General features: G+C 49.2%; 2 protein-coding genes across 2 annotated transcripts; one reads left to right on the top strand and one right to left on the bottom strand.

Annotated features, from left to right (window-relative positions):
* Nucleotides 1-464: 464 nt before the first annotated feature.
* On the bottom strand, nucleotides 465-18,008 carry tmem266 (transmembrane protein 266; the record flags this gene model as incomplete). The annotated part of the gene is made up of 9 exons (XM_084477830.1): nucleotides 465-1,126; nucleotides 1,223-1,285; nucleotides 2,388-2,583; nucleotides 3,554-3,669; nucleotides 4,284-4,422; nucleotides 4,759-4,815; nucleotides 5,864-5,937; nucleotides 7,257-7,411; nucleotides 17,800-18,008. Coding segments are annotated over 9 exons (1,671 nt in total), but the record flags the coding sequence as incomplete, so codon positions are not given.
* A 6,103-nt stretch (nucleotides 18,009-24,111) lies between these two features.
* Nucleotides 24,112-25,526, top strand: nrg4 (neuregulin 4; the record flags this gene model as incomplete). Its single annotated transcript, XM_084477829.1, has 5 exons — nucleotides 24,112-24,126; nucleotides 24,241-24,295; nucleotides 24,476-24,569; nucleotides 24,774-24,926; nucleotides 25,163-25,526. The coding sequence occupies 5 exons, from the start codon at nucleotides 24,112-24,114 to the stop codon at nucleotides 25,233-25,235; spliced, it is 390 nt and encodes a 129-aa protein (XP_084333955.1). The 3' UTR covers nucleotides 25,236-25,526.

Genomic DNA, 25,526 nt, shown 5'->3' with positions numbered 1-25,526 from the left:
TTAGCTCAAGGTAGTCAAATCTACCCTGCAGCGCTAGCATCAAAGAGGTCTTGAGCGCGGGCCGACCGGTGAAACAACCAGCGGACGTGATCTCATGAGTCCACGTCTCCGCTCCCTGAAAGGACGGCGGGGGGGGGGTCTCCGGCCCCGTCCGACGGCTCAGGGATCAAAACCCAATTGCTGGTTTCTTTGAGTAACACGAGTTCACAACAGTCGCGTGTGAATCCCTCCACCCTAACTGTAATCAACCCGGGTTTGAGGGCCTGTGCCCCGCTGTTGTGCTGTCTGGTCGACGACGTCCGGTGAGTCCCAACCACCCCGTGGAGAAGGCTCCTCATAACAGTAGGAAGAAGGACACGCCCTCTGTAGCAACAACGGGGTTAGCCACGTGACCGTTCTTCTGTTTCCCAGAGTTGAGTCTTCTCCTAGCACCACCACCCGCCCCCCCTCCGTGCCCTACGGACCTACGCCTCGGCCAGGCGGCCCACGGGGCCGTCGCCCTGCTCCATCATGCGGTACTTCTCCTCCAGCAGCGGCTCGCTGCTCTGCAGGTGGATGAGGGGCTTGGTGCAGAAGGCGGGCCGCAGCTCCTGGTTCCTCTTGTTGTACAGGTTCAGCCGGTGCTCCAGCTCCGGGCTGGTCAGGCCCGAGCCCGCCGGGCTGGGCGGCTTCAGGTTGACGGGGTCGGGGCCCCCCTTGGGCGCCGCGCCCGAGGTGTCCGACAGCGAGGACAGCAGCTCCCGCACCGTGGCGGCGTCGGCGGCGGGCGCCCGGGCGGCGGGGTCGGGCCCCAGCGCCAGGGGGCTGCTGTAGGGCGGCGGGTAGCAGCGCTGGCCGCTGTAGTCGTCGGTGGAGGTGGAGGCCTCGCGCACCGTGGAGCTGCAGTCGGTGACGGAGCCGCCCAGCGTGTGGCTGCTCAGGCTGCGGTGCGGCCGCCCGCTGAAGCTGGAGAAGGTGGCGGCGGACGCGTCGCTCACGCAGCTGCTGGTGCGCTGCAGGCGGCCGGCGGACCCGGGCGGGCCGTCGGCGCTCACCAGGGACGAGGGCATCTGGCTGGGGTTGTTGGGCAGGTGCACGTCGATGGCGGCCGTGGTGATGACCCGCGCCGGGTCGGGGATCCCCATGTCTGGAGCGGAGTGGGGGACAGGGGCGTTAGAGTGAGGCTGGGGGGGGAGAGGGGGTGAAGGGGAAGAATGCGTCTGAGGAGGTGGACCTCTCTTACCGCTGCTGGGCTCGCTGTAGTACTGGCTGATGTAGTTGTTCATGTCGTCCTGAACGATGTGGTCTAAAGACAACAATGGACGGTACAAAAACATCAGTTTGTGCTCTGTCCCAGGAACAGAAACACCATTGTGCATTCATGAGTCGGCCGGTGATTAATAGCCCAGGCTTTGTGCTGAATGATTGAGGAGGTGGGGCGTGTTTGGACAGCGTAAAGCCCACCGGCGCACCTGAACCTCTGTGGCGGCCGGAGAAGGGGTTCTGTTTTAATGGCTGATCCCGGTGTGTCTCTAAGTGCTGGCCCCTCAAAGACCCGCAGGAATATCAGATGGACTTGTATTCATTTAGTGCTCCACCGCTCTGAAATATTCATCCTGAACCCGCGTCCTGAGAGGAGGCAGAGCGTCTCCCCCGGTCGTAACGGAGAACATCTCCCGGTGATTAACAACACGGGGGTTTACCGAGGAACGCCGCTTAAAACGGTCTGCACATGCACACATGCACACGCGCACACACACACACAGTAGTACCGAGGCAGCGCTGTGATTTACAGTTTTGATAAAGGACATGGCTGCAGTGTTTTCCAGGCCTGGTCAGACGTGACAGCGGCTGTGTGGCCGGTAGTCCTGTGAGTTATGAGGCTCCGCCGCCGAGCGAGAGCGCCTCAGTCCATCACCTCGTTCCGCTGGACGGGTTTTTATTGAAATTCACGGACGGCGGTTTTGACGGGAGTGGAGCGGCGTCGGGGCCGCTGGCCTGTCCCGATGTCTACCATTAATAAAGCGCCGCGGCCGTCGGCCGATTTACAGCCGATATGACGGAAGAGATGCGCCGTCTGATATGAAGCGATGTGCACGGAGCCTCCCGCCTCTGTACCGGTGGATCTGATTCGTTGGCTCTCGTTGGTGGCTGGTGGATCACTTATATGTTCAGTTATCCCTTCTCCTGAGGAGCTACGCGTCCCAGGCGCCCGTCTTTTATCATCCTCATTCTGTTTGTCTGGTTTAGTGCTAAAAGGTTGCAAGATATTCCAGTCACTCATTGTGACTGATGATTTATAATGTGTTACACACACACACACACACACGCACACACTTCCTGTAATCCTGACATTGTGGGGACCTTGAGGGAATGCGTGGGCGTCCCCAGGAGTCCCCGGCCGTTACCTGCGGCTCCGCTGGGCCCCCTGGGGTGGGCCTGCCGGCGGGGCTCTGGGGGCCCCGGGGCCTGCAGGCCGTCCACCTCCTGGAAGGTGCTGTTGGGTTTGTTCCACACGTGGTGCAGCTGCATGGCGGCGTCCCGCTCAGCAGCCAGGTCCAGGTCCTGCTGGGCCAGGTGGGCCCGCAGCTGCCTGATCTCAAACTGGGGGGGCAGAGGTGTCACCAGGGGGTCAGGGGGTCTGGGGAACCACCGGGCTCCTACTGGGCTTCAGGACTGTACTCTTATACAACTGAGTTGGATAGGGATTGATTGTATTACTGTCATTTTTCTGCAACCCCCGAAATGAAGATGAAATAAGATCATATGAATACAGGTCATTGATGAGTGCTTCATCCATCTTTCTAAAACGTTCCTCCAGCATCTGACTCCATTATTTAGTTTATTATTTATTATTTTTTAAAGTTAGTCTTTATGCTGTACATTTGTTTAAATGTTTTACAAGTAAGGCCCAGAGCGCTGGGCTACTACATGCAGATCTGTTCAGTAGCGCTCTACTGCCCTCCTCTGGTGAAACGATATCATTACACCTCATGTGCTGTTTAATTGTTTCCTTTTTACACACTTTTTTCAGTAGTGCTAGTATGTTTATAGTAGTATATTTAACATTCAAGGCATTCAGATTGTATTATCGAATGTAGTAGTACCATGACAACCAAACATCAGTCACACACAGCCACATAACAGACATGATCCCATAAACAGCAGAGTGAAAACCAATCATCCCATCTCTGCTGACGCAGTCACACCAGTATAGACCCTTAGTTGTTTAGTCTCTCTTTTTGCATGTCTCTCAACCTCCTTCCTAAGGTTCCTGGGGTTAGGCTCAGGGTCAGGCTGAGGGTTAGAGTGAGGGTCAGGGTTAAGATTAGAGTCAGGGTTAGGTTTAGGGGTTAAGGTCAGGGCCAGGGTCAGGGTCAGGGTTAAGGTTAGAGTCAGGGTTAGGTTTAGGGGTTAAGGTCAGGGCCAGGGTCAGGGTCAGGGTTAAGGTTAGAGTCAGGGTTAGGTTTAGGGGTTAAGGTCAGGGCCAGGGTCAGGGTCAGGGTCAGGGTTAAGGTTAGAGTCAGGGTTAGGTTTAGGGGCTAAGGTCAGGGTCAGGGTGGGAGGGACGTACCGCCTGCTCCTGACAGATCTGCGTGAGGCGGTCCAGCTGCTCCTCTCGTACCGCCTTGGCCTTCTCGTACTGCTGCACCTCCAGCTCCATCTCCACCTTCACCTGCAGGACGAAGGCTGCACCACATGGGCGGGGAACACCTCAGTGAGCAGGGGTGAGCGGTGGGCATACTGACCCACATACGTCTGTATGGGTCTGCCTCTGCTGTTGCAAGTGCACACTTTATAATCATGTAGAAATTCACCGAAACGACAAGTGGTTGTTTGGTCATGTTATTCTTTGCACTGTATGGAATCAAGCACCAATCAAGTGTTTTGTAAAGGGGAGAGTGTAAAAGACTCTTTTACAGAGGGCTTGAGATTGATTGCGACTTGCGTATTCCTTGTTTAATCGATTCCCTTCCTGTTGTACACCGTAACTCTTTTGGAGCGGCGGTCATAAATATAACAGGTAAATAATATTCTTATTCTGAAATTGAAATGAAACAATGAAACCACCTGTGTGTGACCGTCCGTCCTCCACAAGAGGGAGGCAACGCGGTGCCGTTTACGCCCGTGACTCAAAGCATGGGATCGGCATGACGAAAGGGAAGGAAACCCGCCCAGAGCGCGCCCACCACCGCGCCCGCTCCTCATCCGTCCCTGCAGCCCGACAGCGGAGGACGGCGTCCTGACCGCTGGGCCCGCGGCGCTCATCCCACCCCCCCCCCCCCCCCCCCCGGGGGCCTCACCGTCGATGATCCTCTTGGCCCTCCAGATGCGCAGGGTGATGATGAGGCCGATGGCGTCCCAGGGGCTGCTGGGCCCGTTGGCCACCGTGGAGGCCACCATGGGGGCCAGGGAGAGGACGATCACCGCCCCGTCAAACACCTGGGGGAGCGGAACCACCCTCCACACATGAGTCACGAGCGCACACACGCGCACACACACACACACACACACACACACACACACACACACACACACACGCATGCACAAGTGCACACGCACACACACCGTGGAGGCCAGGGGCCTGAGGGAGGACGATGACCGCCTGATGAAACACCTTGGAGACCAAAAGATCCCACCACACATGAGGTATACACACACACACACACACACACCGTGGAGGTCCTCTGAGGACGGTGTGCGTTGACTTTGAGGGAATGACCCTGCGGTGTGTCGGGGGGGGGGGGGGGAGGCGCCCCGGGGATTCTGGGAGCTTACCTCCACTTTGTTCTCGATGTAATCCCATATCCCCAACACCACGATCCGGAACACCGTCTGACACACACACACACACACACACACATATGCGCACCCACGCACATATGCGCACGCACATATACACATGCGCACACACACGCACGCACGCACACGCACACGCACACACACACACACACACACACACACACACACACACACACACACACACACACACACACACACACAGGGAGACAGAAGGAGAAACCGTTAATAGAGGACAGTCCAATCACGGAGCGGCTCATTTGCGTCACCCTCTCCTGCACCCGTGAATGAAGCGGAGGGAACAGAACCAAGTGTAAGGGAATAACAGAGGGTGTTTGTTTTTCTGAAGATTATCTGTGTCCTGGAACTGAAAGGCGGCGACGTCACCGCCACACACGTCCCCGGTGGCGCTGTGGGGTTCATCCACACAATTAAGGGCCACTGCATTCTGCGCCTACTGCTGACACAGCACCACCACGGGGGAGGGGGGGCGCTCTCGCTCTCTCTCTCTCTCTACACCCCCACTCCCCTCCCCCTCATGCCCGTTTCAGGTATTTCAAGGTTGCAGGGAGGTAAAATAAAAGAATAATACCGCCAAGTGGTGGGGATGGATTCAGGTAATTCACCAAAGGGTTGCTTCCATTGATTAGCAATTCAATTGATAATGAAGTGGGGTGAGCAGGGGTGAAGAACCAGGACTGATGTGTGGCTGGCTCTGAAGGAAAACCTTCAGATCCATACCTAAAGGTACTGGCATTATTCAACCGCACATCTAATAACGTTTTATTCTTTGTTTTCTTTACTGTACTGTGACTGAGATAACTCAGCTAAAATAGTGTTGTGGATGATGTTTTCATATGTTCATATGGTTTAATAAGAGGAGAAGCCGCTCACTATATATGTGTATATATATATATATATATATATATATAGCTCACCTTGATGCCCCCCACAAAGGTAGCATAAATCAATAGGCTGCTGTCTCAGCAGTTAGTGAGCCATTATGATTAGAGAGGGAGAGAGAGACAGAGAGAGACAGAGAGCGAGAGAGAGACAGACAGAGAGAGAGGAGAGCGTGCCTCACCTCAGTGAAGAACACTGACAGAATGGCCAGGCTGATCCAGTGGATGATGCCGGCAAACTGGAACGCATTGTTGACTGTGGAAAGTAAGCCGGACATAAATAAATACAAAAAGCAAGTGGGGTGTACATAACCCAAGAGGTCCGACGAAAAACACACCCATGCACACAAGCACCAGGCCTATAGGCACCATGCCAGGGAATCAAGCGCACGTGTGCAGACCTGTGCACGTGTGCAGGTGCACGTGGAGGTGCTGGGTGCTGTCCAGGCTATGTGAGGGGTTAAGGTCAGCGACGATGCAGAGCATGTCCCTTCACGCCGTCGCGCTGTCTGCTGTCTGTCTGTCTGTGTGCATCCATCTGCCGGCCGGCCGCCCTGCGGTCCTCTCCTGCCTGCGCCGCGGCCGGCCCTCCGGCTCACCGCTTGAGTACGTCTGCTCCCCCCCCCCCCCCCCCCCCACACCCATCGGTTCTGCTCGGTCGGTGCACCAGGGGACGAGGTCTCTCTGATCGGTCGGCGGTGACGCTAAAGACTGGCCGCTCTGGATCGCCCCCCCCGCCCCACCACTCTCCTCCCCATGACCTTCCAGCTGTGATGGATGGTGGTGGTCCCTTGTGGTACCTGACGATGTGTGGGAGTCCCATTATTGGTGTGTGACTCGGGGTCACACAGGCCTTTTGGTCAACCTGCTGACACAAAGCAGTGTCCGGTGGGCGTTTCCACCACGGGGATGCTGGTGGAACCGGCTGGGATTCTCGTGGGTGCTTGGCGGAGCTTCAGGGGATGGGAACGCACCCGGAGCTCTTCCATTGACACGTGATTGTTGTGATTGCAAAAGTCAGAGCTTACATCCGTGCTAAAGTTCATGCTAAAGTTCATGCTAACACTCATGCCAACACTCATTTCTAATGTCCATGCTAACGTTCGTGCTAACCTTCGTGCTAACCTTCATGCTAACGCCGATGCTAAGTTTCACACTGTAAGAACATCAACGCTGCCCCTTCAATGGCTGAAATAGTCCTCACAGTTAAACCGGTACAGATGGAAGAATGTGTTGACAAAGCACAAGCACTGGTGCGCATAATTGATTTTCTACGTTATTCTTGCTTGCACTTTATCTTTGTCATTAACAGCGTGCCAGCTAGGTCGAGACCCAATGTTTGTTTTTATTGTTGCATCCTAAGCACGAAGAAGAAAAAGTGGCCTCAATAATCAATCACTACCTGACCACTTTCCCCCCCCCCCCCCCCATCCGTTCTGTCGGGCGACATGGATGCAAACGTGTCAAACAAGACCACAGAACCCATACCAAGAAGGTTCCCAGGTGGTCTGTGATCAACGGTACCCCGTGCAGTAAGGATAAGGCTGTCGGTGGTTCGGACCCCTGGACACTCACACTGCAGCAGCTTGGTGTCTATGAGCAGCTCCAGCGTCAGCAGCACCACCACCAGCACCACGCAGGCCACCAGGAAGCAGTTGAACCCCGGGGACAGCAGGCACACCTGCCACAGCGCCGCCCTGCGGCCACAGCACGGCTTCAGCCAGTTGGACCTGAGGCACACCGCCACAGGGAGACCAGGGAGGGAGGGAGGGAGGGAGGGAGGGAGAGAAGGCTTTAGAATGGAGCAGGGAGAACCTAAGACATGATGTCCCATCGAAACAGGACCCTTGTCATGATTTCACAGCTCGTAAATGTGTGAGTGTGTGAGTGAGTGAGCGAGTGAGTGTCAGAGTGAATGAATGAGTGAGTGAGTGAGTGAGTGTCTGTGGCATCGGGTTGGTCCAGGGTAGAAGAGTAGGACAGTTGCTTTATAAGGGGTAAGTGTGCCAAGTACAACCTAATGGAACAGACCTGGAGTCCCTCACATGAACAGGATAGGACTTTTGTAAACCAGGATTTTTTGTCAGGGGATATTTGATCTTTTCCAGGGAATTAAATTATGAGAAATACATTATTTGTTCTATGTCACATTTGTTCAATGACTCCAATGTTCATTTCTGACCCTGGGAACTACACCCATATACTGTATACTGTCACATTGATTATTTATGCAAATATGTGGAATTAAATATAGAATAAATGGTCTAACATTTAAAAATCATGATGTCAAACAGGAATATGTTGAACGTTAAACCTAACAGGGCGAAGATAAAGCTTGATTTAGCTGATTCCTTGTGACTTAGACCTCTCCCTCATAAATAAATTGGCCTTGCTGGTTTGGTTGTCAAATAAACTCACCATAAAGAAACACCATTTGGCCTATTAATATTCATGAAAGCATTATTGAAAGCATTATCCACAACCAAGCAAGGGTAGCCAATCCTGTGCCCTTCAGCAGGGTTTCCTTACAATTGACGACAACACTTGCCTTTTTCAGTGACATTCGCCAAAGGATGAAATTGATAATCATTCAAATCAGCTGCTGTGATTGGTTGGAATTCAAACTTCCTTAATCGTGGTCCTCCAGGGCGAAGGTTCGTAAAGCATATGAAAGCATATGAAAGCATACAGTGGCTCAAGAGTCACTCTTGGTCCACTTAGGGGATGTTTTGGTGCTGTGTCCTTCTACCTAGATGTCCTTCTACCTAGATTCGACCTAGATGAAGCAGAGAGTTGCTTTGTTGCATCCAGGTGAAACGGTTGAAGGGAGAGGTGGGGTCAAAGGTTTTATCGTTTTAATAGCCAATAATAAATCTGAAAAATACCACATAAGAAAGAAGTGGAGCCCGGGAAAGCGACAAGATGGCGGATGTTCAAATAAATACAAGAAACAATTTGAAGAAGACAAGGTCAAAGAAATCGAAATAAACATTGTCCCAAGAAATGCAGGTTTAATATTGATCTCTGTTGTCTCCTTTTCAGCAAAGTATATGTATTCAGATACAGGATATGTGATGTACGGGTCAGAATACAGTGTGCTATGCTTGATTCTCAATGTTGATACGTTGATAAGTTGATATTCAATGATCTCTCTTTAACGTTATAAGTTGATCCTTAATTGTATTAATGCCAATTTTATTCACAGGAATGGTATTATAGGGAAAAGTGCAGGAAAGAGAGCAGCACTTTAAGAACAGAGAGGATGTGCAGCTGAATGGGTTGGACAACGCCAATATAAGATAAAAAAAGTTAATAATCCACGTATTATAAAGTATTATAAACAAGCAAAACAAGCAAATTTAAATCAAATGAGGTCAAATCTACCATGTAGGTCAAGATTATTGGGGAGATTGGGGCTTTCAAACTGAAATCCCTAACCAACCTCCATTGTTTAGTGGTGAGTTGCTTAGCTGCCGGACCAGTCCCGTTTCTGACTGGTGCTCCATCTACCAGCTGGTGGCTACTGGCACACAGTATCATCCTCAGCTACAAAGATGAGCGCTACAAAGTATGAACAAAATCTCATGGTTATGATTATAATGAATATCGTTGTGCATTTATATGGCAAATGATATATTTTTTAATAGATTGCCTTCTTTTTATAATTAGTGCAATAATATAAACTGATGGTAATATAAACTGATGGTTCATAGATTATTCAGCATTGCATTGTCTTAGGTCTGCAGTTTGTAGTGTGTCATACAGACCGCGTCCCCCTCCTGGACCATCTAGCAGTGAGCCTACGACGGGTCCTCTCTCACTCCTCATCTATCCAGAGGGTGACCTCCACATGTTTGTCTGGTCGATTTTCTCCAGGACTCCCCTCTAAATCTCACACTACCACTTTACACATCTCCCTCCGCTGCAGTGGAGGAAAGTGATTGGCTGAGGCCGTGTGGGGATTTATGGTCAATAGATAAGGACATATCCCCCCTCACCCCCCCAGGAGGCACACCGCCCCCCTCCTCCCCTCCATCACGACTTTGTATTCAAAGCCACGAGTCGGACATTATCCCGGAGAGGAGGGATGGGCACCACCGGAGAGCAGTGTCCATGTGTCATTCTCCGGGCCGATGAACGGAGAACCGTGACTCCGGTGTGGTTCACTCAAACAAATAGCAGCTCTCTGTCGTCTCCGGTCACCCACAGCAGGAACGTTGAGGAACGTCTGTCTGGGGACTAGAGGGGATTTATTCCGTCCGGCCCGCTCCCTTTTCAGCTCAAGGAGCTACACCCAGCGGTGGTGTATGGGAGGAAGTAAGGAGCCATGGCTACTTCTAAAAGTCATTAGGAAGAAATCCAAACCTGGAGACAAATAGTCAGGAGTTGAGGAGGAGCCCAGGGAATAGAGAGAAAGATCGAGGGAAACGCGTTCCCTGTTAAATTAAGCAATACTTGATACACGGCTGAATGCTCCAACACTGATGTGCCCATCCATGCGCTCGGTGCGGCTGTGCCGACATTTCCCTTTACTGTTCACCATCTCAAACACAGAGCGCTCGATGCAAACGTTCATCACCCCCCCCAGACACACACACACACACACACACATCCCCCCCCCCCCAGACACACACACACACACACACACACACACACACACACACCCCCCCCCCCCCCCCAGACACACACACACACACAGCTGGGAGCGGTGGTCGTGTGTACACATAAAAGTGTATGACCTAACCCATAATCCACAGTATCGGTTGGCTTTACAGCCCCCCCCCTGGGAGCCCGCTGGGTGCTGGATGTGACGGAGTGAGGTCACGGAGAGCGTGGATGACCTCATTTGGAGGAGAATCCACTGCTGGCGATAGGGGAGCCGTCAGCCCGTCGCACCAGACGCCGCCAAGAGTGGAGCTCACGTGCTGCATGAGAGCCGCACGACACAAAGGATATAAGAAGATTACTTCCCTTTCAGAAGTAAAATAATATATTAGCCTGCGCTGTATGGGAGCGTAATTCATTCGGAACTCCACTCGAAGCCACAGAGAAAAGGTATTAATTTGATAAAGCTGTAAAGTAAGACCCCGTCTGGGGCGAGAGTAAATGGCGATGATGAATCACTGCGAGCAGGAGGAAACTTAATTTGGGAGAAAACCACATTAAATGTTGAACGCTCAGGCTAAGTATTGATGAGGAAGAAGTGAGGCGGAGGAGCGGTGTTGGCGAGGGGGAAACCGCGGCGCTCTCTGCGAGGGGTCACGGCGAGTTTGGATCAAACGGGTAATCCCAGAGAACGGTCCCCCCCACACACCCCCACACACACTCGGGGAATGGAGGAACGCACCCAAACTCACACGCTGATATCCAAATACACACACTGAGGAAAAAAACGAAAAAAACATGCACACCTAGAAACACACACACACACACACACACAGGTCTATGAAGAAGTCCAGCATTCTGCAAGCAGGTAGAGAGGAAGCGATCATGTTTGTGTGTTGGTAGATTAACACACAGCAGCTGCAGAGGCATAAATGAGCGGCCGCTGAACCATAACGGACCCCTGAAACAAAAGGCGTGACGGCGTACTTGTACACAACACCGGTGGTTGTAGTATCAGCCCCACACACATTGATGCCTTTGGCTCATTACTAAAGGTCCTAGAATATGGAAATTGTTTCATTCACTATGAAATCCCAAATCCCAAAACGGTCTTTTAATTGTATAAAAAAAGTTGCGTTTTTGAGTGTACGAAACCTGAATTAGTGATGGGTCGTTCACGAACGAATCAGTTTGAACGAACGACTCTTTAACATGAACGAACCGACCTGATTCCCCGTTTCAGTTCACTCTCGTTCGTATCTCCGAGACTCGACTCCCAGCTCCACCCACTAGTCGCTGACGCTGACGAGCGAGTCGCTGTTCGTTCACTGACTGTGTTAAGCGGTGAAGACTTGAGGACTGAGACATAACGAGAGCCAGCCAGGCAACAACATCCCGATTCCGAACATGAAGCACTCCTCAGCTGAAAGGAACTTAGTTAATGTTGTGTTGATTGATGACCGTTTGCACCATTGCACGATCGTGATTCGTTTGAGAATGAGAACGAGGGAGGAGCTGAGTTCTAACAATTCTTCTTGGTGAACTGAACGATGCAAACTGATTCAAGCAAACGAATCATGAAATCCATCACTAACCTGAATGTATTTGTTTGCTTTATGCTGCCCTCTTGGCCAGTTCTCTCCTTGAAAGAGATTTTAAATCTCAACAAGACTTTTACCTGGTTAAAAAATCTGCCCTACACTCGGGCTGTCCTGGCAGTGGCACAGAAATGCATCAGGTAAAAAGACAGCAGGTCAGAGCTGGCTCGGTCCACAAGACCTTAACGGCCTGACTGAGGAGGAGGACAGCCCGTCCTCAGCGGGACCTCTTTCATTATGCCGTTGCCTCTAATTGAGACAAGATGAAGCGTAATGTAAAGGCGTTAAGGTGGAGTCACATGGGAATTGGACCCCTGCTTGTTTGGCCATTAGAAAACTGCAGAGACAGCCACGGGTTGTAGGATTGAAGTGTTTGTCAGTTGACCAAATTGAAACCATTTGAGGCCCACACCTGTTGCAGACACTGTAGTCGACACCAAAACCACTTACCATGCATGCAGATGGGTCACTGGGTCATTGGGGTGCTATCAGGTATAGTGTACGGCATCTTGCTCAGGGATGCCTACAGGTAGGCAACATGCATTGGGGATCACACGCACCCTAGCCACCGCAGAATCCTCCACTGCACTATCCTCCACTGCACTGTCCTCCACTGCACTATCCTCCACTGCACTGTCCTCCACTGCACTATCCTCTACTGCACTGTCCTCCACTGCACTATCCTCCACTGCACTATCCTCCACTGTACTATCCTCCACTGCACTGTCCTCCACTGCACTGTCCTCCACTGCACTATCCTCCACTGTACTATCCTCCACTGCAGAATCATCCACTGCACTATCCACATCCAGATGGTACTGCGGTTGAATAGACATGGAGAATCACTGCTTCAAAGTAACTGCTGGTCTTGAAAACAGCTGGACGTCAAGCTCCATTACAAACACAGGAAACACAAGATGTTCTTGTGCACAGGTATGTTAAGTCTTCTACAAAAAAGTTATAATTTAAATGAAGCTCAAAATGTTCCATCGCTTTTCAATTGCTCCCTCACCTCTCCCTCTCTCTCACACTCACACACCTCACTGTCTCTCTGTGTCTTGCACTGTCTATTGCTGTTGTGATCATCATGTCTTGTGATTTCTACATCATCAACTCCCAACCAATTGGCATCAATCTGCTGAAGTCAGCAGGACCAGGCAGAATAAAAAATGGACCAGGGCGGTGAGCCGGCAGGCAGGCGAGCAGCAGATGTTGGAAGGGCCCTCTTCATTTCATTTAACTCGTTTGAGCTCACACGCAACATCCCCCACTCGGACAGACATTTTCATAAGATACATAATGTACGCTTTTCGCCCGCCTGCGATTTTCTTTCTGAAGTAAAAAGGAAATAATGAAAATGCCAACATTGCCACGAGCTAGAGATTCCCCCTTTTGCCATAACTGCTGGCTCAGCTGTCATATCATAATAGTAGCATAGAAACTTGTGATGAAAGAAATATGGCTTAGTCGTGGCGAACGTGTTCAGCGGCTCTCCACGTAATCTCATCACAGGTAATCAATTCTGCATTTCACAGCCTCCGTACCCATTCAACATTCATCACCTGAAACGCTTTGCGGCGACTTAGCGAGTCAAATGAATTGATAATTAATATCGGACGGCAACATGCAACGACGCCGGTCCCTGCTCCTCTGTTGAACGCAGCCTGTGGTGTGTTCCCATATCAGAGGCTTGTGAAAGCATTTCAGCACCGTGATACAAATGCATTGGTTTGCATGGGTGCCATCAAGGACCTGCTCTTCTCCCTCATCCCTCTCCTCTCCTCTCCTCTACTCTACTGCCCTTGTGTTGTCACGTTGGATACCGCGCTGCGTAATGCCGGTCTGCCTGACATGGAGGGACTGAGAGGGGGTTAAGGCAGAGAAATGGGCGGCACTCGCGAGGCAAATGGAGATGGATGAGCCTTGATGTGCAGCACGGCAGACAAGCTGTTCCTGATAAATGGGTTTCCAACAGGACACTTGAGCCCTTTCGCACTCAGCCCGAAAAGCAATCTCACACTTTGCATGTCTGTGAATATTAACAAACCCTCAAACCTTGCACTCAAATATCCTCTATTGTGCCGCACGCGGGGCCAGCCCAGGCACACGATTTGATGGAGGGCACTGTTGCTCCCTGTGTTTGAAATAGAGTCACCGGAAGGGGGGTGGAAGGGAAATGCCCTCGCCCCCGATTTGAGACATCCATCTTCATCAACGTGTACAGTTCTCGGGCTCTGGATTAAGCAAATCAGGAAATATTGCAGTGGCTGAAACGCAAACATATATTCAAAAACCTGCAGTTTGATTCGTCTTGTGGTTCAAATTATCCCTTCTGACATAAACATTACAACTGGGGCATTCTAATGGACACTTGGCTCAATGCCAGGATACTTTATAGTTACAGAAAGTAATGTCTAGACATTGGCAGGATAAGTACTTCATAAGAAATTAATTTAAGCTTGGTGGGACTATAGTTGAGTAATGGAGTCGATCTTGGCTTTCTCTTCCGTCCAATCCCCTTCTCCTCACTAGAGAGCCCTGTGTGACCCTGGCCCCCGGGCTGCTTCTAGCAAAGCACACACACTTAGTCCTGAACTAAAGTCCAACATGGACCGTTATGACAATCGTCAAAGGAAGGCATCCTCTTCTAGTCGGCAGCTGGTAGCTCTGTGAATTGATTTGTGGGGAGTGACCTCCCTACCATCACCACCACTCCCACTACCTCCACCTCTCGCCCTCAGTTCATCTCTCTCGCCCCTTCCTCCTCCTCCTCCAGTCACAGCAGCATGTTGACCTATATGATCCATCTGTCATTGCTGCGGTGTCTCACACCTCTCTCTCTTTCAGAGAGAGTGAGAGGGACAGCGAGCGAGTGAGAGAGACAGAGAGAGAGACAGAGAGACAGAGAGAGAGAGAGAGAGAGAGAGAGAGAGAGAGAGAGAGAGAGAGAGAGAGAGAGAGAGAGAGGGAGATCAGTGGTATATGGCTGCAGCTGCTGCCTCTCAGACTCCAGGCTGGTATTGGGCTGATAGGCAGGCAGTGAGGAGAGGGCGAGGGGGGCCTTTTGGGGCTGAGCAGATCAGGCTGGGGGACAGAGAGAGAGAGTCTCTGGCTCCAGAGTCTGGAGGTCAGGCTATCGCAAAGGGGTTTGAACCGAGAAAGATGCAGATCTAAACCGACCGCATCTTTCCTTTATCTTTTGTTGGATCTGCATTATTTCATTAGGGGTCATCACATGCTGCATCCAACTGAAGAATTACTTTTATTTATTTAGTTGCTTATTTTGCATTTACCTCCTTTGAGGGTGAAACTGAGGTCTGTTTGACGAGAGGTATTACTGTGGGGACAGACCGGGGTGTTATGGATCCAAGGTTACTCACATATATGGTCTCACCAGCATTTTCTGCAAAAGGATTGGCAAAGCACAAAGTGTATTAATAATTCCATCCATCTTAGCAGAGAAACAGCTAGCACTGCCTGTGCCCCTTGTATAGTCCACAAGAACATCTACCTCCTACATAGCCGCCCACGTCTGATGGTAGCGAGCGTGAATGTGAATCTGCGCAAGACTGGATGCACATCTCAACCGTGTACTACTCCCCCACGCCTGCACATCCGCCTGGACCGACCCAACACCAGCTAGGCCCTGCATGGATCACATGTAACGCATGTTCTGTGTGGATGGAGAAAAACAACAATAACAACCGGGGCTGTGGTCCGTAAGTAGATAAGGTGTGAATGATATTGCAATCGTGGGGGACGCACCGATGGCCTTGAGTTATATCTCCTTCATATTATCTTATTTTCATAAAGTGTATAAAGAAACTTCCTAAGAATGCTCTTCAAATTGGCCTGTTTAAACATTTAGACTTAAAACTTGAAAATCAATAGAAAGATTTCACACTCCAGTAGAGCTGGGCTCCACGACTCCTCATAATAGCCTCAACGTTTTTAACATAATACGCATCCCTTTGCAACAGATCTCCTAGGCTATGGGATAGCCCACTAGCTTGTGGAACGGATTATGCTGATCGGTCCACAGATCCTATTCTATCTATCACCTAACCTACCTTTGTCATTCCTCTGATGCTGCACACATGAGTCACAAAGGCAGAAGAAACCTGTTGTGTTTTTTATGAAAGAAATGCACTGTGGTGTGAGTGAAACTACAGATCAGACAAAACGTGTCATGGAATGCCTGTGGGTTATGAAAATCAGGAATTCCAATCTAGGAAGGCTCATTGGAGATGCTGAAACCATGAAATATGTTGATTTTTGGATTAGCAGGTTAACAACACAACCACCCTATGCCTGGAACTTTTAGAGCGCCTTAGCCTAGGCAATAACAGCCCTTTTCCCCAAAACACAGATATTCCAAGTATGGCTTCTTGACGTCATGATTGCTCAAGAGAGCCACCCAGGCACAGTGGGACAATTCCACTCACATCCCAGAGTAGCAGAGAGTCATCTGGCCTCATTCTGATGCTCACTGCCCACAGTCATCATGACTGCACATCGTTGCCAGCACATACACACATGCACACACACACATATGTATATATATATATATATATATATATATATATATATATATATATCTGTGTGTGTGTGTGTGTGTGTGTGTGTGTGTGTGTGTGTGTGTGTGTGTGCGCACACACACATACAAAATCCTGTGCACAGAGAGAGAGAGACAGAGAGAGACGGAGACAGAGAGAGAGACAGAGACAGAGAGAGAGACAGAGAGACAGAGACAGAGAGAGAGAGAGACAGCGACAGAGAGAGACAGAGAGAGACAGAGACAGAGACAGGCACAGAGACAGAGAGACAGAGACAGAGACAGAGAGAGAGACAGAGACAGAGACAGAGAGAGAGACAGAGACAGAAACAGAGAGACAGACAGATAGAGACAGAGACAGAGAGACAGACAGGAAGTAGGATGGCTTAAGTCGGGACCCATCTGTCCTTGTCCCCTGATCCCCACGGAGCCTTCGGACCCCGACCGGTGCAGACCAGCTCCGGTCCAGGCGGACCGCGGTCGGTCTGCTCACCAGGGCTTGGATGGCGTAGCCTTGGTAACGATTGGCTCTCTGATAAAAACTTATGCTATTTGTACACCCTCTCGGCATGGGTGCTGGCGGTGGCGCGCGCCAGAGGCTTCGTGAGTCACACTTCCTGAAAGGCGATCGCCCACAGGGGGATGCTGAGATGGGGGCAGGACCTGGCCTAGGTCTACTACCAGGGCCCCGGGGTGTGGGGACACAGCGATCGGAAAATAACACGCGCACCATGAGGAGATGCCACTGTGGATACAAATATCACCAATAGTGCTCTGACATTTACAAAGACAACATGCCACTGAATAACTGCCAGTAACCGTCAAAAGGTAAAGTGAGGGACACGTCTTGACTCGAAGGAGTGTTCTGCGCCACATAAATATTCGGTATGCGTGTCAGTTGATGCGGTTACTATGTGCACACCAATAAAATGATGTTTTTATTCTCTGACCATAAAAGAATGCATTCAATGTAATGCGCAAGGCACAGCAACAGAGACAGAAAGGGACGGGCAAATTATAGATTGTACAGATTATTCTATTATGCATACAGGTTATTCATCCAATAAAATGGGACTCATCATCCTTCTTAGATAATTGTTTTAATTTATGTTTAAAAAAAAATCTAGCTGAACATTGCTTTAATTTGAAAAGGAACTAAACAAATCTACTTTTTATTATACTCATTACGTCAATTATGTGTTATGAGTTTCTTCCAATGAGATGTAATTAACCACATTTCACATACAGGTTCACCTACAGGTAATACAAGTTTTTTGTGTGTGAATATATGGCTGCATGATTGGGTGTGTGAATGTATGTGTGCCTGCGTGCGTGTGTATGTGTGTTTATGGGTTCTCACCCATCTCGGTTATCCTCTTCATCTGGGTTTGAGATGAGCTGGGACCCAGCCAGCGAGACGTCCAGGGCAGCCAGAGGAAGGTCTCTGTAGGTGAAGCTGACCAGCTGGATGGGGGCCCCAGTCTGGTTGTCCTCCTCCACCTGCTGGGAGATGACCTCCAGCTCTGAGGCCCCGGCCTGGGGAGCGGCCCTGGGGTGCACCGGGTACACACAGGATCAATAATAAACACCAGAGCACTGTCTCAAGGCCATTTGGATTTACACTTCAATGAAATGCGGCCGCTTGTTTTTCAAATGGACGTTTGTTTCTTTCAATGGAAATCTTTTGTCTCGATAAAGTCCCTGCCACTCACACACCATGACAAAGAAGACAACCAAAAGTTTGCGGGCCGGATCAGTCAATGCACAGGCTCAGATGACTCCGGCACTTCAGAAGTGGGTGGCATCGATTACAAAACAAAGGGGAACCAAATCCACTGGGGCCGGTGAATCCAAGAGCCTCCATCCGAGACACATGTGAAGGTCAAACGGGCGAAGGAGAAGGGGGCCAGGAAAAGATCAGTGAGCAGACCTTCAGTTTTGTAAAATGTTAATATAGTCAGGCCCTCAGAGGAAAATGCAGCTCTCCGCTTGAATGTAATGAATGTAAAGATGTTTTCGTACAACTGTGGGCAGCCATGCATTTCCCATACACTTTGAAATCTCCACCACTATTTTCCCCTTCGCAGGCAGCCACTTGGATCATAAACTGTGTGGACCAAATAAACCTGTCTTTTCGGTACACACAAATGATTGCACATTATTTGCCTCAGAAATCCGTTAGGATAGTTCCACCCGTGCATCTCGCTGTTTTAAATGTGCACTTTACGCCTCTGACCGACCACAAGGACAATGATCGTCATCATGGCATGGCGTACACAAACTGCTCAGTGCATCAAAAACCCATCTCCAGACGATGGAAGACCAAGCCAGGAACCCCAGTATAGTGGCTGTCCGCCATCCTGGAAAAAGGCGAGGGATGGATTATTCGCTGTCCAACACTCTGCTATGTACCATGAGGCCGGCGAACACAGCGAAGAAGACTGACAAATAACTAACTGAGGCGATGTTATCAGCAATTGCCACAAGGAAGCAGAAAGGTTAACATAGGGCATACCACACACACACACACACACACACACACACACACAGACAAATACACACATAACCTAACTCTAACACCTTTCCTCTACAATGTGGCAAGTGTTAAAGTGTGAATGAAATCATTTCGCTCTAGATTCTCAAACACACACAATCTTTAGCATCAATCAATAATTTGTCAAGGAATCCTATTTCGAGACAAATACCCTCCATCTGTCACAGCCTGCACGGAAGAGGTACTTCCAACAGAACATGACATCTGGAAAGAAGGCTCTACCGGTGTGTCTTTAAACGGATTTGTGCCGCTGCCTCAGCACGAATGCAGCGTGCAGTGTGTAGAGGGCACCGCTATCATTGTAATTCTGAGTGCTTTCTGCCACGGAATTTTTTTCTTCCCTCCCTGGCCAGCTGTCGACAACAGTGCTCCACTGTCTCACCCAATAAGCCTGTATACAGACACTTGGCCGCTCCTCAGAGAACGGCCATACACCGGTGTGATGGCATCGCATACAGAGCGTGAAAGAAAGAGGCCCAAGGTGCCAGATCACTCATGTGGCCTACGGCCCGCAGTAGCCAGTATCCCTGAGTCAGGGGAGTGTGACACGATGGTACACTTGTAGAGCAGTCAGTTATTTTAAGCTAACGTCTGGTCTCCCTCAGGGTGATGCCTGGGGGGGGGGGGGGGGGTATACAATGTCATCAATAAAGGAAAAGAAAAGAAACACACTGGCGTATATTCTTGGGAATTTTTATCTTTGTGATTGAGAGAGGACACACATGCAACACTTATGTGTGTATTATGTATACACCATGTTCTTCACAAGGATATTTGACAAATCATGCCAATCGCATATTCTGTAAAGGCGTGCATGGTTTTACTCAGTATATTGGTAAAGACCAGCAGCCATGAGAAGTCAATTGAAAATGTGATGACTCTGAATGGAATGCATCATTCTGTCCTGTTCCGATTCTGTCGCTTTGTTTCAACGTTGGAAAAAAACCCAAACACTACCTAACAAAGTCAAATGAAAATGTATAAACAAACGTAATACGAGGAGAAAGCTGCATCTGATGTTCCCCCTGTTTCCTGTTTCCAGCTAGAGATGAGATACTAAGGGCAGGAAAAAGACAGACAAGATAAAAGAGATCTAGACAGATGGGTGGAGAGACAGACAGGTAGGCAGACAGACAGGAAAGCAAAGCGACAGGCAGGCAGTCTGACAGATTGACAGATGGGCAGACAGAGCCATAGATACATAGATGGATGGATGGCTGAATGGATGGATAGATAGAGATAGGTGGTCTAAAAGAGGAGACGTGAGAATAGCCCTCAGTGCAGTTCGCTCTCTCTTGAGTGAAAGCTTCACATCTGTCATCGTGTCAAGGAGCCATCAGTGACCAACAGCTTGTAATTAATGCCTTTGTGCGTCTGTAAGCAAACACTAAAAAGCAATAACAACAACCCCTTTTCTTGTTTATCTGGTCATCAACGGGTTCTCCACTAGCACAGATGTGATTGGTCCATCAAGCGCACGCATCCACCACAACGAAGAGCCCGGGCCAATCAGAGACCCAGATAGTAGACGGTGGGTGGGGGATTCAGCGCAGGGTCCGCAGCACCACTGCTGCTGCGCCTTTAACCAACAGACACAGCGGACTGAACCCATTCTGCATTCATCCCCTACTCCACTCAACTCCACTCCACACAACACCACTCCATTCCACTCCGCTCCGTCGCCTTGCCACCCCACCCGCCACCACCAATCCCCATCCTCCCTCTCCCCCCCTCTGTCTCTCTCTCTCTCTCTCTCTTTGTCTATCTCTCTCTCTCTCTCTCTATGCCATGTCGTCAGAATGCAGGGCCTGTCTAGGGGACCACAAAGAGCGTAATTATTAATAAGAGAAGATGACAAGCAAGGCTCCCGTCTGAATGTTAAAGGGGGTTTGGGAAGGTGGGGTGTACCACACTGAGAATGGGCCAAATGCTCCATGGCTCTTTATGGAAAGGCTGATTGGATGGGCCCCCATCCCCTTGGTTAATGCCATTCACCAAAGCGCCTCCAGACGTACACAGGTGTACGCCTCTCTCAATCTCATCCTCAAACACACTGAGAGTGGCTTCCTGAGTGTGTGTGTGTGTGTGTGTGTGTAGGATAAAGATGTAACATCCTTCCAGACCGTAGCAGCAGCAGTTGTGATGGTGTGAACAGCTGTGATTGGTGTGTGTTGTACTTACTGAGGGTTGCTCATGTTGATGAAGACCTGATAGAGCGGTGAATAGGACGTCCTCCACGCGCGCACAACGAGCACAGATTCTTTATTTCGCTGCTTTCAACCACAGGAGGGCCTTGGCTCCTACCTTTCCTAAGAGCAAAGAAAAAAGTAGAAAAGGGGAAATTCCACCAGCAGGAAAAGGGAAGCCAGGTGTGTTTTTAAACAGAACTAGCAGGATAAACATCACACTTCTTGCATAGCAAGTACAGCAGGATGCTAGCTCTTTGTGCCATGAGATAGAGAGTCATTGAGCAGAGAGTCCATTCAATGTGAACCCTGTCCAGCTGCTGAGCAAGGATCTGACATTCAGGACCAGGCACCCACCCCACATACACCACAGATTCACGTTACCGCATAGTTATATATATATTATATTGTAACCGTATATAATATCATTACAATCAATAACACTACTGGTAGCCGTTCCTCAAGGTAGGTAACATTGATTTACAAAGCATTGCACTGAGTAGTGAGCGAGGGCAAGGAGAAAGCGTGTGAGCGATGCCTCTGAGCACAGGAGATGAAATACCACTCAGCGTGAATCAATCCACGTCCTTTAAGTTAAAGAGTTATGGTGTGTATTTGCGCCACGTCCCAAATCATGGACTTTTTTTGTGTGAACTCTGAAAGTTCACCAACTACACACAAATAACGGTAGAATGAGGTAGAAACTTAAAGAAGGAGGTAGCCTACTTTAAAAAAAATGCTCTTTGCACACATGATTTGCAAAGCCAGTGTTTTATGTAATCACCGTATATGTCAACGTAAAGACGAGTTGGAGTTACGCATTGGGTTATTAGCATAATTAAGGTCTCCGTGTTGCAGTTCAGTGTCTTCCATCACATGAGGAAAAAAATGTATTATAGTTGACTGTCTTCAACAGCCAAAGAGCAGCTACTTACAACGCAGTGCCATGCATTTCCATCACCCTGTCTAAACGCCGTGTAACGCCGTTTTGAAATACAGCAATTGTCCCTAACGATAGTGGACCTTGAATCAGAAAGCAGGACCAAGAAAAACGGAGACGTGATACCTTTTGTACCCACCACTATTGTAAAATGAAACGAGGCGTATATCCTACCTTGTCAGCTCTACATGGTGGTGTGGTCGTGACTCCTTTGCCCTCGCAGTGATGATGGTCATGTCTCCCCGGCCGAGGACCACTGTGCACACGGCTAGCTCGCTCCGTGTGTGGCGTGTAGGCTGCGACGCTGCTGCTCCGCGGACACAGAAGGAGACGGCTATCGCGGGCTAAGAGCACCATACTTTATGGTGCGAGATTAGCTACCATTGAATTATGTGGATCGCGATGCCGCTTCAAAAGCTCGATGGCGTAACGCTCAGCGTGCGCGTGCTGACAGGGCATCCCCCACATCGCACGAGGGACTCCATGTGCCCAATGATAATAACACTAATACTAATGATGGGGATATTAATTCAGGCTCAGGACCAGGAGCTGTCCAGCTGCTGAAGATGGGATGCCATTCCCCAGATGTGGAGCGAATGGTAGCCGTTGAGGTTAAATCCCCCGGCTAGAAGGCGGTCATTATTGCTGTGTTTCAGTTGTAAGGCGCACGAGCCCGCAAACGGTGTTTTTTATCCTAGCAACGTCGACGTAGAACACGGCTCTCGCGCCTCACTTCACCAACCAGTTCAGTTCCTCGCGATAATAACCGCGAGAGAGGCAATAAACCGTTGACCAACGGGCACACGATAACAGTAAATAAATTAAAAATGCAATTTTATATTTTACATTTATAATTTATTTAATTTATTATATATATATATATATAGTATTTATCTGGTAGGCCTATATCATATTCAAAGTCGTGATTTGCCGACAATTGCAATAATATGTCTCGAAACAGTTGCAGCCTTTTTACTAACCACCGGTAATTAACATTTTATTAAGTAAAATTTGTTTCCAGTGTGTGAAAAGTAGAAATAATATATATATCCATCCTACATAACACGTTGTCAGACATTATTTCACGCAAATATCAGTTTTTCAGCATATTGAAAGATTTCACCCAATAAAAAGAGCTGCTTAGAATTTAAAGGTCCACTGATGAGTCACCTAACGGTTTGGAAACCCAACGCATGTTGTGTATTTAAATGTCGAGCGGAAGTGATAAGACGTGTTATTAGGACCGTGGCTACAGGTACGTTCCCACGACTCCGTTCACGCGCGTTCTTCTGATTCCAAAGCGGCCCGCGTGCCACTCATTCCATTGTCTCCTACCAAACCCTGAGCCCTTGTCTCTCTGAGTCTCCATTCCGGAGATCTAAACTCAGGACACCAAAGGGATTTGTTGTTTGTAAAGAAGTTGGGCTAACAGTATTACAAAAATAACAAGTCGAACGGGTGCTCTCTGATTGTAATCCCTTTAAACAATGATCCACTGACAGCATTGTAACTTTGTTGTTGTAGGCCCGGCTACAGCGCTGAGAAGTGATGTTGTAGAAGTCTCTTAGTAGGCCTAACTTAGTATCCATAGGAATGACACGGTGGCGTGAACGCGTTCCCTATCCAGATGACAAAACATTCTTAAACCTGCGTACAATATTTGAATGTAATTAAACGTGGTATAATCCTGACTCCCTTTATGTTGTGGACAATGTGGACGAACTGCATTCTCAACATGTTTTAGGTGTAGCCTACCCGCCCACGTGTCCGCTCATCACAAGGCTTACAAAAAGCAGATCCGAGTTATTTTGAGTCTTTACTATGACTCACCTTGGTAACCTGCTGCAACCTACTGGGACCTGCGGTTTGATGAGCTGGTAAGGGAGAGAGACTGTATGTTGAACGGAGAGACTTTAATTGTTTGACAGGTAGAAATCTCTCCACCCGTGTTCAGTTGTTTCACGATTAGTTCCATTTTTTTTTTTGCAGAGAATGGATCCAGAAAATGTAGGTTTTGTTCTGGTAAACTTACCTCGCTCTTTCTCCGGGTGCTTGGTCTAGTGTTTTAAACGTTCTTGATATGGCTCGCTTTGTGTGACAGTTTGTTGTCTTTATTTGTAGGTACTTGTTAACAACGACAATCAGCTCGGCCTACAGGCATCCCAAATGATGGCAGGTAATATCTGGATCTGACATTTATTATTCATGGTTTGGTAGGATAAAGATGAAACATCTAAGCCTATCTCATTTGTAGAGTAAATTCATGTTTTATTGGGCAGTGGTAGTGAAGTTAGTGGTGGTGCTACTTACTAAAACAGTTGTGACAGACATTACATACGCCACATTTCTATTATAGATCACGGAGACCCCTGCAGTGCGTTGCAGGCCACATACTGCATGAATGGTGGAACATGCTTCCAAATACCTTTCATGGATTCGCTCTCTTGTGTGTAAGTGATACCTGATCTTACTTTGGAATTTCACCGATCAGGAAATGCCCTTTCCTGCCGAGCTGTATAACTGGATGGCCGTTCTCTACCTACTCTCTCCAGTCGCCCTGAAGCATACCCCAGGCCATGCACTTCCTCGTACACACACGCACAACCGACGTGTCATATTGCCGTGCGTGTGTCCTTTGCGCTTGCGGTCTGTAGGTGCAGTTCAAGCTACATCGGCAGCAGGTGTGAGCAGTTTCAGCTCCCGAGCACAGCCGTCAACGGGGACCACGCGGGTTTGATCATAGCCGTGGTGATCGTCACTCTACTCATCTTAACAGTCCTGGCCTTCGTCCTCTACTACGCATGCAAGTAAGTAGAAACAAACTAGTAGCCTAGTAGTACTCCTGCTCCCCCTAAACCACCATGGCAGGCCTATGTAGGCCTACATGGCCAATCAATAAAATAATAGTATGGTTGCTGATCAAGAACACTGCCCACAATTGAGTTGTAGCTATAGAAGGGTCGATAGTTAGAAATGTATGCTTTTCTAAATTTAAGTAGTTAAGTAAGGACATTGACATTGATTACGTTCTGTGTTGATACAGGACGCGGAAAACCAAAACAGACAGCAAACGGAGCGGCCGACAACAGTACTGGAGGGTGAAGTCCAGAGTATGACCTGCTGTATTTATGCACAGTGGTCCCATTGTACCGTGGATGTAAGAGTATATCTCGATATAGATACATCTGCTGGTTTGCCAGCAGATGCATCTTGGAAGTGGATGTGAAAGGCCGATTAGTAAGGAGCGAACACAGCTCATACAGGACAGTGTATTCACCGGTCCGCCCTGCACTGGTTAAGGCTGGCCATGTCTGTATCTGGATTAGTTATAATGACCGCTCCACAAAGGATATATATATAAAAAAAAGCCTAAAATTATGTAGATTTAATGCAATTTGACAAAGTAG

This window comes from Micromesistius poutassou, assembly GCF_964030765.1.
Source record: "Micromesistius poutassou genome assembly, chromosome: 13".
NCBI lineage: Eukaryota > Metazoa > Chordata > Actinopteri > Gadiformes > Gadidae > Micromesistius > Micromesistius poutassou.
This window is presented reverse-complemented; position numbering and strand designations above follow the sequence as displayed.